The sequence below is a fragment of the Malaclemys terrapin genome, chromosome 7 (assembly GCF_027887155.1).
Source record: "Malaclemys terrapin pileata isolate rMalTer1 chromosome 7, rMalTer1.hap1, whole genome shotgun sequence".
Lineage (NCBI taxonomy): Eukaryota > Metazoa > Chordata > Testudines > Emydidae > Malaclemys > Malaclemys terrapin.
In genome coordinates this window covers 26,785,769-26,800,634 of record NC_071511.1, presented here as the reverse complement: position 1 = coordinate 26,800,634, position 14,866 = coordinate 26,785,769, and the positions used below count along the sequence as shown (strand labels likewise).

At 38.6% G+C, this 14,866-nt stretch overlaps 1 protein-coding gene across 1 annotated transcript in view; it reads left to right on the top strand.

The window, feature by feature from the left end:
• Positions 1-14,453, top strand: part of CACNA2D3 (calcium voltage-gated channel auxiliary subunit alpha2delta 3) — a 734,213-nt gene extending 719,760 nt beyond the window's left edge. Inside the window, exons 36-38 of the mRNA XM_054035781.1 lie at positions 12,078-12,193; positions 13,060-13,139; positions 14,040-14,453. Coding sequence (XP_053891756.1) covers positions 12,078-12,193; positions 13,060-13,139; positions 14,040-14,132 — 289 coding nt within the window. The 3' untranslated portion in view covers positions 14,133-14,453. The remainder of the gene's footprint in view (positions 1-12,077; positions 12,194-13,059; positions 13,140-14,039) is intronic.
• Positions 14,454-14,866: the final 413 nt, after the last annotated feature.

The following is a 14,866-nucleotide window of genomic DNA, read 5'->3' as shown; positions in this document are numbered from 1 at the left end:
AAGTACTGATTACCTGTTCACTTATTTGCAGGAATAATGTGTACTCACATATCCAACAGAAGTCAAAGTACATGGTTAGGAGGTTAAATGGGTTGGATGTATACAACCATGTTCCTAAGGAAGAGGGAGGTGGTTGCTGGAACACTAGAGACATAGAGTATCTGCAATTGTGAACAGGCTTCACATTTTGTTGCATGGGGGACAAACTTCCCCCCCTGCCCCAATCCCACCACATCCAATGAAACATTTACTCCTGGGGGAGTTCTGAACCACTGCACAATGCAGAATTTGCGCAGAATTAATGTTCTGCGCAGAATTTCATTTTTCCAGGCAGAAATGGTGCTGCAGAGCTGTTCGCCAGCACGGGGGCTGCTGGATCCAGCAGAGTCCAACTCTCCAGCTCACAAATACAGGGCACTGCTGGGGGGAGAGGAAGAGGGAGCTGAAGGGTTCCGGGCAGCTGCAGTTCCCAGTACGTTCTGAAGAAATGAGGCATCATGAAGGAAACTCCGTACAGACCCGGGACCCAGCATCAGGCTGTTTCTCCCTCTGGATCCCTTGGCTCGAGGTGGGGGGGGTGCAGAAGTGGGGTGTATATGTCTGAGACCAGTGGAACAGAGTTTTCCCCCAAGATGTGCCCAGCTGGCATGTGTGACACATCCAGACTAAGGCACCCAACAAAAGCATAACAGAGAAACAGGAACTACATTGTCATAGGGGTTTCTTTAACTCTCTACTCTAAAACTTTTTTGTTGTCTATATTGTTACAGACATACTTGCTGTATGACAGGTATTTTGAAATAAATTACCAAAATAATTGAAACTGGTATGATTATATTGAATTATTTTGACAAAATATGCAGAATTATGCAGAATTTTAAAATATTGTGCCCAGAATTTTTAATTTTTTGGTGCAGAATTCCCCCAGGAGTAAACATTTAGGTACAAATCTCTCTGAGCAGAACTTTGTGAGAGTAGGGAGGTCTCACATTAGTAAGGATTTACATGATTCAGACTGTTCTTCAGTGCCTTTCCATTTAGTATGATAACATAGAATGGGAGAGCCTGCAGAAGTAAGCAAAGAATGAGGAAATCGCCATAGGGTTCTCCTTGCAGATGTTTGTGACCAACTGTTCCACTAGCACTATGAGGATGATTTTTAAATGACAGGCCTTTTCAAATGTTGCATGAATGTCATAATATTTTCAGTTAATTAGAAATATATATCAAAGCTTGTTTGGATTAAGAACATTGATTAAAACTAGAAAATGTTCCAGTGAACTTTTAAAGTCAGCCATTGTTATGAACAATCCTTAGAGTTATGAAGAGATTTATTTCAGTTAATAATAAATCATTGCACTGAATTAGTGCAGTCTGACTGGTTTAATGCAAATGTGAGCTATGCATCTGCATTTTCATTTCTGCATAATAAAGGATGTGAGTTTTATAAACAGTTAGTAGCCTTTAACTAAGGAAAACAAGATCATCCTCAAACTTCACAGTTGTGCAGGGCAAATCATTTTGTAAACTAAAAGAAACTATAGGTTTGTCTGGATACAATATGATATACAATATTCTTGATAATCTCAGGCGTGTGATCTTTCTTTCTTTCTTTCTTTCTTTCTTTCTTTCTTCGACACCCTCAGGTGCATAGGTCATCCAGCAATTTTGGTCTGGTCAGGCTTCTGAATGTCATACTGATGGATTTAGCTTCTTTCTCTATGGTTCTATGTAATATTTCTCTAGGTGGCCCTCTTTTTCTCTCTCCAGCTGGTGTCTGTGTTATCACTTGATGTGGAAGTCATGTTGGTGGCTTCCTTAAGTTGTGTCCTAAATATATCTTCTAGCCATGTTTGAAGCTTTAAGCTGGTGTGCTCCATTTAGAATTTCTGATATCATAATAAACTCTTTCCAATGGACGCTTTCCCATGGACTCACGGGCATTGCTTTGGAATGAGTTTAACTTCTTATCAATTGGTGTTGTGGATTTGCATGACTCTGCTCCATAGAGGACAGACATGATGTCATAGTTAAAAATTGTATTTTTGTATGGTGCCACTCATGCTACTTTTCCAATTCTTTTCAAATTTCTGAAAGTTGTTTGCCACTTTTGATATTCATTGTTTGACATCTGGCCTGGTGCCACCATCGTACCACATCTTGCTCCCCAGATAAGTAGGATTTATTTCTTCTAATGTTTCTCTGTCAACTCAGATGGTTGCTTTTGAAACATTGATAGCCATGTATTTTGTCTTCCCATGGTTGATGAACAACCAATTTGTTTTGCTGTGTCTTCCATTAAGCATTGTGTTGAACTGAGCAGGACAACATCATCAGTAAAAACAAGATCACTCAATTGTACTTTTATCATTTGTCTATAAAATTCCTCAACTGCCTTCAGTGGTTATTTTCCTCATTACAAAGAAGATGTCCTTCTGCAGCATGGAAGAGGTTAGAGGGAAATATCCCGCCTCCTGCATTTCAAAAGTGACACCCGATAATTAGGAAGAAATCTCTCCTAGGGTTAAGTCTTCCTATATTTATCCATTATGGCCCTGTATAGACATTGCCTGCTGGAACAGAGCCAAAAGAGGCTCCACATGGCCCCTGCTCCAGGTTAAATTCCCTGGAGCTGAGGGATGCTGGCCCTTTCCCCCAACTGACTAATGGGTGCCAAAGACTTCAAGGGGTGGAGGAGCCACGTGTTGTACTTCGGTGAGTGTCTTCCTCCCTCATTGCTGGGGCTATCCTCTTTCACTGCCAGCCCCATCCGATTCCCCCACCTGTTGAAATGGATGGGTAACATTTCTCAGTGATATCTGTCTCATTCATTTATGGGCCCAAACCTGCAATCTGGTCTGAATGGGTGAATGCTTATACCTATGCAGAGCCCTGCTGAAGCCGGTGGGGCTCTGCATTGTAGCAGAAGTTCACCTGTCTGGTTCACACTGCAGGATCAGGCCTCAGAACTGTCTTTTTGTGTCAAAGAACCACAGGTTTTTTTCATCTAGTTTAAAAGTTCAAGCACTCCAAAATGTTGTTGTTGGCATATGTATTATATTTTACATATGGTATTAAAAATATTCCATTCTCTATTTCATATTTTATTTAAAAATCCTAAACAACCTAATTTATGCTTGCAATATAGACATTTCATTAATTTAAAAATGGATAAGTGAGAGAAATGTGGGTTGGAAAGATAGCCGGCAGCCTGGAAAACACATGATGTGATTTGGAAACCAGAACAACGGATATCTACAGTTCAGTTGAATGGGTATAGTTTGTTCCAGACCATTAAAGTTGGATATATGCAACTGTCAGTTATGTTGTGAGTAACACCTATTTGAGTGTAGATTGTACAATATTTTCCATTTACTGTACCCTGATATATGTGTGGGGGGTTTTTTTTGGGGGGGGGTTGTTGTTATTGTTGTTTACTTAAAACAAAAATAGGAAAGATCAAAACCTGACAGATATGAAATGAAATCCCAAAGTAATGACTAAAAATCTTACGCCCTGGGTGCTTGAAGTTAGCAACGTAAGTCCATATTTAAGTACCTGGAAAAAATAGCCTGACTTTTCAGAGGTGCTGAAGAATCAGAACAGTCAGTGAAGCCAATGAGAGCTACTGGTGCTCAGCACCTCTGAAATTCAGGCCACTTTTTAAGGTGCCCTAATAAGCGTTTCAGTTGCTAATAGCAGTTAAACAAGTTTAAATATTTTTTTCAGTGTGGATCCACTTACCGCTTTACTCTTTACACATTATATTATTCCCCGTGATAGCATAGCTACTCCATCCAGCAGAGCTTGTATATATGACCCAGAACAAAAATAGTATCGGTACTGATTGCTAGGAGAATGGTGACTTATGTGGATGCAAATGTGTTGGGAGGCATACACCCGCACAGCTTTCCCATAGTCACAACTTGGATCTAGGTGTACGCAGTTGCATTGGAACAATGTGTACAGTGGGGATGCTGAAAGCCATTGAACCAAACGGTAAACCCTGTAAACCACTTCAAGCCAGGGGATGTGGCAGCACCCCTAGTTCCAACACCCTTGGGTGTATACCCCCCATCATCATTGTAGCACTGAGCACTAGTTTCAATCAGTTCCTACAATTATTATAGATGGAGATAAAATGAAAAACAGACATCTGGAAATTAGTTTTTTCTTAAATTAAACTTAATATCCAGGAACATGAGATTAAATACAAATCTGTGCAGGCATTTTAAATATTTATGGAATTCAAACCCCATATAGCCCATGTGTTCGTTGCTACCACATACTCTACTGGATAGCATCTGTTATCATTAGCACAGAGTAACATAATGAAATCTACTTTTTAAAAGTTCTAGAAGGTAACAGTTGCTTGTAAAATGCCCCTAAAAATCTATTGTGATCTGAAAAGCAATGCATTAAACAGCAATATTCCTGTGTTGCACAAGAAGGGTATTCACATTACCCTTGTGGGCAGTAGGTATACAGAATTTTATTTAAATGAGTCTAATTGATTCCAAAGCTAGTTATTTACTCGGGTGCCCCCAGAATGACACAGAAAAATATCTTCCACTCTGAGTGTCCTTAGGGACCCATATTCATCATTTAGCTAGGTTCCTTAAACACTTTGTAGCCTCCATACACACCCCCTAAAGGTGGGAGGGAGAGGGGGTCTAGGAGCAGCAGGACAGCTGCTCTAAATTTGTATGTTCCTTCTCCTAAGAGAGCTATGTAAAATACAGGGATTTTTTTAAAGCTGTTTGGTGTTGTATTACTTCTCCTATATGATTTATGGACCTCATTGGCGGAGAGGGGTCATATAGCACTGGTACTGTCCACCAGCAAATGGCAGCATGGCTGTAAGCCATCAGAAGCCTAAAAAGAATGAGGAGAGAAAGTATTTTATGTGCAGTTGACCAGGAATCCATGGGCCCGTGTGGTCTACTCTGACCCTGTCCTCTGTTCATACCAATGTCTGGCCCATTTTCAGTCCCATACAAAGTATGCTGCGTTGGACATGTTGTTTCCTTAACCACCTAGATTTGTTTGTAGGTATGTGTTCCTCTCCAGTGGCTTTTTAAATGGTATGAGAACTTGGGGCCTATGAGTTTAGTATGCATCATACATAAGATGTTATAAAGGAACAAACTGAAATGGATTGTCTTGCCGGCATGTAAATACAAACTGTTTAATAATAATATTGATTTCCCTTTAGCAGGAGATGTTTTACTTAAACAGTAGAAAGTAAATAACTTAAAGGTTCAATTAGCTTAGCTGGATTGAACACACTTCTCTTTCATATTTGATTTCTAATGAGCTCAAGAATATCTTTTGTGGTCCATGTATTTTGGGAAAGGTAAGCTGAAGCCTGCTAGTAGTATTGAATCACTATTTTTTTTTAAAAAACCCACACTGATCATGAGCCATGTTTCAGACCCTTGTGAGTTCAGCAAGTTATCACAAGGCAATGATAAGCAGTGAGCAGCAGCAAAATCAGGTGACCCCTTGACTAGCGCACACTGCATGTTTGCCATTCCCAAGGAACTAGCCCTTAATCGTTACTTTGCAAAACACAGCAGCCTCATATCTAAAGGTGCTGCAAAAAAAAAAAAGGGGGGGGGGAGTAAATTTTGCCTTGTTACACATGTGCCCATTTTCCTGAGTGGAATGTTCATGGATGTAACAAAGGCAAAAAAATTCCCACCTTAAGCTCTTTGGGACAGGATATGAGCCTTATTTTATATTTTGTAAAGCACCCTGGGACATTTATGGTGATTCCAAGTAGACACCATCTCTACAATTTGCAAATTTTCTTCAGCAATGAGTACATTTCCATTTAGAAATTATGTCCATAGATTAAGATTGTACGTAGACATTTAGTAGTGGTAGACAACATGATTACAAATGTATGTATGCCCAAAAGTAAGAAATTCAGATTTAAATTTTAGCATATCACTTGAAAGTCTTGAAATTCAACCATTAATAGACGCAGTGTAGTAGTTCAGATGTCTGCCACAGTTCCATAGCAACACACACACACACCATATTGAAACTTCAAAGAATGAAGTAAAATTACTAACTTATTAAATGTGTGTCTTATTAAGATGCCCCTCAAAGCATCAATTTATAAAATATCATTAAAGATGCAAAACTGCTTGAAATAAATTATTTTTAGTTCCTTCTTCTCTTGAAAATGGGTTCATTTTCATGGAAACTTTTACCAAAATATATGCATTTTGTGAGCAAAAATTACCTATTTCCAAGCAAAATGTGCCCTCCCCCCCTTTTTTTTTTTAGCAAAGAACGCTCTCTTTTTTTGTTGTTGTTGCCAAAATAGCTTTAAAAAAGAAACTTAGAGTGTGAAAAAAATCGGTGCTTGATTCTGTGAATCAAAATAGTGAATTTCATGCTGTTCTGCATTTACGCCCTATTTCCTCTTTGGCTAGAGCAAGAAAATAGTTTAGATTTTCTTTTCTCTTGCTCTCCCCCCATTTCCTTTTCAAGTGCTTAACATCTTCTTTCCCCACCTTTCCTTGTAAAAGCAGAGTGAAGATACACTTCCTGTACAAGGCTGTATTGAGCCTCTGGATCTGTAAATAAACCAAACCAGTTCCACAGTGGATGAAAGATGGGTAGAATGATTAATAAGGTTCTTATTGACTCAATGTGGCTTCGGTATAACAAGAACCACGGGAGTTTACGATGTTTTATGTATGGAGAAGTGTGCAAGGCTCTCTGTGTGCTAACACTATCAAAACTAATGTTCGCTTGTCATGGATGGCAACTGAGGATGATGATACTGTTGTAAAGCAAAAGTCTCCAACTAAAAGATTTACATTACTTAACTTGAAAAGAGCCTTTACTCTTTAAACATGAAACATTCACCATAAATATTAAACATAGATAATCTTTTTGATTGTTAAACCAGGAAAAAAAAATCAATAAAATCTTTAATCCATCACTGATATTTGGCTCCCATATTGCCGGTGACACAAATGACAGCCTAACCCAGCAGGTGACTCAGAAATAACTCTTTGAAATCTAGACTTTGGAGACTCTTTGAGGAGCCCACTTGAAAGCTGGCACCATTTTTGTTACTTTGTCAGCAACTTTCTGTATTTCTTCTACAGCCCATTGAAGATATTTTTGTTGGAGTTTTTTCTCCCTAACAACTAGAGCTTGGCAAACTCTGCAAAACATTTTGGTTGACTATTTCAGTTTTTAAATGACTTTACTCTGATTGTGTTCATGCACTTTTTTGTGTTCTCTGGTCAAACTATTGAGAGTCATTGGCATGAACATTCATTCAAAGTGAACAGGAGTACTTGTGGCACCTTAGAGACTAGCAAATTTATTTGAGCATAAGCTTTTGTGGGCTACATCAGATGAAGTGGGCTGTAGCCCACAAAAGTTTATGCTCAAATAAATTTGTTAGTTTCTAAGGTGCCACAAGTACTCCCGTTCTTTTTGCGGATAATGACTAACACGGCTGCTACTCTGAAACCATTCATTCAAAGTGAATTTCAAAGTCACATGAGCATATAACCATGGAAACTGAATTTTAAACTTAGATGCAAGTATTAATTCTGGGAGTGCCTACATGCTTATCCAGCTTGAGAGTGGAAATGATACCACGTGACTTGCTAATCAGGGCAGCTTGAATAGTGAATACCTGCAGAAAATTTGTTTGAGGTCAATCCTGTGAGGTTAAAAGTCCCCCAAAATCCATGAAATGGTTTTGAATAACATCAATTGAAAGAAAATGTAATCTGTTAGTGAATGTTCCACACATGGAAAAGCAGGCTAAATTGATCACACAAAAGTATTATTCCCAAATTACTCACTCACCTTTACTCCACCCATGTTCCTCACCTGGATCTGATGACCACATCCTAATCTTTTTGTTTATGGCTGGTGAAGACACACATTCAGCACTGCAGCTTCATTTCAGGATTAGGTTTGAGAATTCTGGGGGAGAAAATTTATGCTTGAAGTACATACACAAAAACGAGTGGGTAAAGTAAGATAAATTAAAGTTTATCCCACTAAATCGAAAACGTCTATCTTTATTTTCTACAAATCTATATTGTATGAATTTACTCCATATGATAGACAACATGTATTAGAGTTTCCTCAAGGAAAAAATCTCTCAGTATCTTCAGGAGTGCATGTGTAAGCATTGCATTAGCTGTTTTTATCGTAGGACGTTTGAATTCAAATATGCCCCATTTGAAAAAAGCATTCAGATTCAGGGCATTGAAGTAATTGGGACGTAAGCACATATTTAAAGTTCAGGTCACATGTGCTTCAATACTATTCTGAACAGGAATGGATTTAAGGATGTGTTCAAGAGCTTTCCTGAATCAGGGCCATGCTGAAGAAGCAAAGCTTAATTTGAATGCACCCTTAGAGTGGTGCAGATAGTCCAGCTGTGCCATGTTGCAAGCTGTCACAGTTGCTGTGGAACAGACTAGCTGGCCCGTGAGGTGCAGCAATAGGCAAAGATGTTTAAACTTTGCATGGGTTTACCCCCTTTGGAGGATAGATACATCTTCAGAGTTAGGTGCCACGGTGCCAACCACCTTTAAAACACCTAAGATAGATAGACATGGAGTTATCACATTATTTATGGAATAATTATTTATACTATGGAATTATCACATTATTCACTGTTGAGAGCTGGTGCTGGACTGAGAAGGGACCCAGATCAATATGTTGTCAGTGGGAGCAGAGTGACAGACTAACCTAATACTGGATACCTTGTAAATATATAATATATATTAATATATAATGTTTCAGATTAACCTAATACCAGGTACCTTGTAAATATATTGCATACAGTTTCTTTCAGTTCAGACATATACATGAATAAACCAAATTACCGGGGCCAACAGTATTCCTAAGTAAAGCTAAAGCTAAGGGGGAAATGTGTTTCTCATCCACAAAAATGTTTGTGTTTTCAAAACATTTTTCCATTCTACATTGGGACAAAATCAGGACTTGTCAAAGTTTTGTTTTTTGTTTTTTTTTGGGGTGGGAGGGAGGGGATTGGAGGACAGACAGACAGACATATATACACACACACCAGAATAGCCAATAGCCTGGTGGTTAGGGATGGGAGAGTGAGGTTCAAGTAGGGTGACCAGACATCAAGTGTGAAAAATCGGGACGGGGGTGGGGGGTAATAGGAGCCTATATAAGAAAAAGACCCAAAAATTGGGACTGTCCCTATAAAATCGGGACATCTGGTCACCCTAGGTTCAAGTCCCTACTCTGCCTGATTCAGAGCAGGGACTTGAATCTGGTTCTCCCAGATTGGTTCCCTAACCACCTGGCTATTGGCTATTCTGGCCTGGCTCTCTGGTTTTGACCAGAAAATTCCATCCTGGACCCAAGAAACCTTTCTCAACAAAAGTTTAGACAAAACTGGCATGTTCCTGTGAAACATTTCAGTTTCAGCAACCTGGCATTTTCCAACAAAAAATATTAATGTCAAAAAAATTCCCAACCAGCTTAAGGGTCTTTCGTTCCTAACAGTCTTTTCAGCTTCTGACTTTCTAGAGAAGCAACTCATGTAGAAATCTACTCAGCATCATGGCTACCAGCTGTAGGCTCACTTTTGTCTTAAAGCTCTTCCTGCTTTGTTTCCATTAGGTGAAGTTACAGGAAAGGTTTTTAAAAAGGAGCAATATTCTGTACTGCACAGTCATTATAACACCCCAGAGGAGGAAGAAATAAATGACAAATATGTCCACCTTTCATGAAATGTCAACTGTAAGCCCCAACTGCCCTGGACATAATGCATGTTTTCCCACAGGTCTAAGAGTCCCTGGGAGGGCTTCAAAATGGGGGCAATCCACAAAAGAAATTTGAGATTCAGGAGGAAGACTCAAGTAGGACAAAGGGGTGGCAACCCTCACCCCCCAAAATAGAGTTATTCAAATGAACAGTAATGATATCAACACTTTTGAGTATCTGCTTTCAGTGTTTTTCAGAGCTGATTTTGCAGATATAATAAATATAAATATTGCTTCCAGAAAGCATAGGACTGGGTTGTTTCAGTTCCTGGGATGGATAAACTAAAATTGCATTTTCCCTCCTTTGGGACTAGATTTATTTATAACTTTCTGAGCTATTCATGCATATAAAATTTTGCTGTTATTTTCTGTGAAAGAATTTTCCTCCTTTCCTTTTATTGGCCCCATTTCTTTCACATACAAAGCCACAGATGCTCCATTACAATGACGTCAGCCTTGCTACATGCTCCAGCTGTTTAGGTGCATTTATAAAGTTCAGCCCTGTACATTATGCCATAAATGTATATTTCGTGTATAAACATAAAGCTAACATATTGCAGATCTCTCTAAGTGTAACTTTAATGGAGGTTCAGTGAGTTTTAAAAATATTGAAAAGTGTTTAATCTTTCCGTTGGCAATATTTTTATGGCAGGTTTTCCAATTATTCTTTTCTCAAGCTAGGTTCAAAGATTTTTTTTCCCCCTTGTATTTCATCTTCTGTGATTTTTGGAAAAGCAGGGAGGTTTTTTTAGTAAGACAATATGTATTTTAAATAGAGACGTCTGAGTGAAAATATGCTTCTGTCCACATCTACTCGTGTCCAAGCCCTCATTACCTTCATGCGCGCTCACCAGTTCACCATGCCGAAAAACCTCATTTCTGGATGTGCCAGCTTTCAAAGATGTTACATGTCACAAGATGTTGTTACATTGACTTGATGTATAAATATTGACATGGGTAAATTAAATCTGGGTCCAAATTATAAGGGTCTCTTCTTGTGTCCAGGATTTCAGAATAGGGGGTGAATTGTGCCAGTAGACACAGTCTTGAGTAGGGTCATTATGATGCAGCCCCATCTGTTGCCTCAGATTGTCTTGCAGTGTGCAATTTGTTCCATCCTGTAAACCACACCTCTGGCTCCTCCCCTCCCCCTGTGGAGGTGCACGAAGGGTCAAATCTAATTCCCATTGAAATCATTAGACTCCTTTTGGCTCCAGTGGGAGTTGACTCATGCTGAGAAGGAGCATTCACTGCACTCCCTTGAGTGTAGTGTTCCTTCTATTTATTAGCAGTGTTGCTTTTTTCTTCTGTCTGAATTTCATGTATATCTTGTTGTCATAATTTACCCGAGGTGCTGCATATACAGTAAGTTTTCTAGTAGATTACCAAATACACCTCCTGACTCATAAATATTTGAGGCATAATCTTGGTTCCACTGGCTTGGCAATATAATGACTCTCAGCAGGATCCTGTTCCTTAATTCATGCTGTTTAGTACAAGATCAGTGGTGAATAAAACCACCCATAATTTGATGACCGTGCAGTCCCTGACTTTGAATGTATATTGGCAGACTTTGCTTAGCACAGTAATTATGCAGGATCCTGGGCAGTTAGTATCGACTTGATGTACCCTAATAGTAAATATATAAGCCGTGATTCAATGTGGAGCAAAAATTCAAGAACACAAAATACATTCACAACTTATATTGAAATACACGTGACCTTAGGAGTAGATGATGGGCATGAGCACAAATCCAATTGCTGTGCTCTCAGGCCATCCCTACTGATCCATTTTGTACCAGCCTATTCAGTACTGAGGCAGAGTCCCCTAGGTAGGGGCAGTGTTTAGTTTGTAATGAAAGACATGCTCGGCCTCAAGCAGTTAGGTGCCGGGAATCAAACAAGATGTTTACATTCAGAACTCATGCACCTGAAGTGCTGGGGCTAGGAACTGCCAAGCCTAGGGAAGCCCTGGCACAAATTAAGCTTTGTGTAGGGGACCTTCTATGCAGCTGCTCCCCCCAGTGTACATACCTTAGAAGGGCACCTCCGAGTTTACAAAGTGAGGAGAGCCTTGCACAAGCCTCTCTGTATGTGAATGACTTTCACTAACAGTTATATTTATTGATCTGCACATGTTGTTTATTATTATTATTATTATTTAAGTATTTATTTGTTTTATTGACATATTAAAATACGCTTACCAAAAGCCTGTTGCTAAGAAACATGGACACGTACAATAGAAAATGTTACTATTAATTACTGACTCTTACATTTACAGGTCCTTTGTCATCCAGCAAATCCCAAGCAGCAATCTCTTCATGGTGGTAGTAGATAATGAATGCAACTGTGAGTCTATCTTGCCAATTACCATGGAACCCATAGAAATAAGGTATATCCTTTATTTTGAAGATTGTAAGAGGGAGACTCAAAGTGCCAATGTTGAATGTGACCCTGTGTGATTTAGGAGCCTAACAGACAGATCCTCTGCTGTTGTAAATTGTCATGGCCCCATTGAAGTCAAGGCAGCTGAGGATCTGCTCCTTAGTCTCATTTTCCAAAGTTACTGATGCATTTAAGAGCCTAAGTCCCATTGAAAGTCAATGAGAGTTGTGCACCTAACTCACTTAAGTGCTTTTGTAAGGCATCTGCATGCATATTTAGACACATAAATGTCTCTGTAAATCTGGCCTTAAGTCACTTCTGAAAATAGGACATAGCCTCCTAAATCTTTGGTGGTTTTGAAAATTGCACCCATATTGCCAAAGATAACATTTTAAACCTGGATAACTCCTTTATTGTAATATAATATATAATCTCTTCCTTAACTTTGCATTTTAGGGCTGGATTGCTACACTGACAGGTAACACTTTGTGTTCTGAAAATATAAAAGATAGATTCTGTAACAAAGTAAATTGACAACTTAATTTGTAGTCTAAACATCATCTTGTTTTATTGCCATACAGGAGTTTGGGGTTTGTTTCTTCTCATAAATAGGAATTCACCGAAAAGAATCTGCAGTATATTTTTATTGCTGAGTGATAGACCTTTCAAAGGACCATTTGGTTGTATTAAGTGCCGATGGGAACAACATTGGGAAGAACAGCAATAGAATTATGTCCCACTTCTTTTGTTGATTGGTTGGATTTTGGAGGAGTGGGAGGAGGAAGGGATGGATGGATGAACTTCATTTCAAATCCATTCAAACTTTGAATATTTAAATGCAGTGATCATAAGATCTCTCCTTAACTACTGTGAACATAATGAATCCCTTAAATGTGAACGTTTAAAATCTCAGAAGATTAGAAGACGTCCAGAATCTTGTCATGGATTTCATCCTGAAGTAAGTTTTTATACTGCTTTTTTTCCCTCCTTGGTAAATATTTTTTCTAGAATAGATACAGACGCTCCCCGACTTACGCAAGCATTCCGTTCCGGAACGCCTTGTGTAAGTCGAATTTTGCGTAAGTCGGGAACATATACCCGACAATTATGCAAAAAAAAAAAAAAAAAAGATTCTGGAACTTTTTCCGTAAGTGCGGATTTTCGTAAATCGGGTTTGCATAACCCAGGGAGCATCTGTATTAGAAAACTCTCTTCTAGTGTGAAAAGCAACTAAATATTTTGGACATTCTGAACATAGTAGTAAAGGGAAGTTGCTGCATGATTGCAAGCAATGCAGAAATTGTCAAGTGAGCTTGTACTCCATTTCACGATTAAGTGCTGTTTTCGCACATCACGGCACAACATGTAAGAGGCAGAGGCATGATCTGAGTGCAGAATTGGCAGTCAGGAACTTCTGAGATCTTATTCTGGGTCTAATACTGATTCCTTCCATGATTCCTTTCTGAAACCAAGCTAATTGGCCATGGGACAGGATTTGGTCTCTGCCTGAGTAAATAACGTCAGCATTTCAATTGTCCTACTGGTAATTTTGTGATATGTTGATATGTTTAGCTGGGACTCCGACACAATGCTTTTAAGATGTAATGCTCTACACAAGTGCTTCATACTTTATGAGCTTAAATATCTACTCTGCTGAGGCACAAAGAGGAAGTGACTTGCCCAAGGTCACCCAGAGCCAAGAATAGCTTCCTGATCATCTTTATTTTTCTGTGCTTTGATTACACAAATTTTGTTTTATTGACTCTGCCATCTACTGCATATGTGCTTTAATAAATATCCATGCATTGCCATGAATCTTAATGTTTTTGTCTTGATTCTTCTTTGTTCTTTTCTTTAGGAGAATGCAAGAGAATGTGGGGGTGTTCTAGGCCTTAGTGCTAAACCTACTCTTGTTCTTCTTCCACTGCTTTTGGCAATTTTCTCAAGGTGACGTTGACTGATGTGTTCACTTGGCATGCTAAATACATGGATAAACTGTGAACTGAGAAATGGTGCAACATAGAAGACAAGAAATATAGTCAAAACATCAGCATTTCATGATTTTAAACTGTTGATGAGATAAACTTAAAGATATGTTGAAAAAGATTTATCTTTTTACTTTGCAAGTCATGCAAATGTGAATTTGCCATATGATAGTCACAATTCATCAAAAAAGGACTTTAATAGATATACACAGGTGTCCATTACTTTCTGCTTTGTCCCATTGAAACCAATTTAAAACTGTGTACTTTTTAAATAAAGTATATTAAAATCATAATTTCATTGTGTATTTTTTTAAATATAGCAACTAAACATTGTTCCTGAACTAGTAATTGGAACATAATAAACCAGGTAAGGGGAGATTTCACATGTGTAGGCTTTGTTAAACTATTTCTGAGATAATGGGAAGCTAGAGGATAACACATACCTAATTTTTTATAATAAAGGCTGAGTGACTTATATTAATAACCAAGTCAATGGAACGTAAGCAAGTCCTTCAAGCTGTGCATGTGCTTCAGTTATTTTGCTGAACTGGGACACAGATAATGTTCTCTGATGATTTACAGTGAAACTGGAGCTTTTTTAACATAGCTGTAAAGAAAATCCTACAACATTTAGAGTATGAGCTGAAGCCCACTGAAATCTTCCTAATAACGTCCACAGGTTTTGAATCTGGTTCTTTAG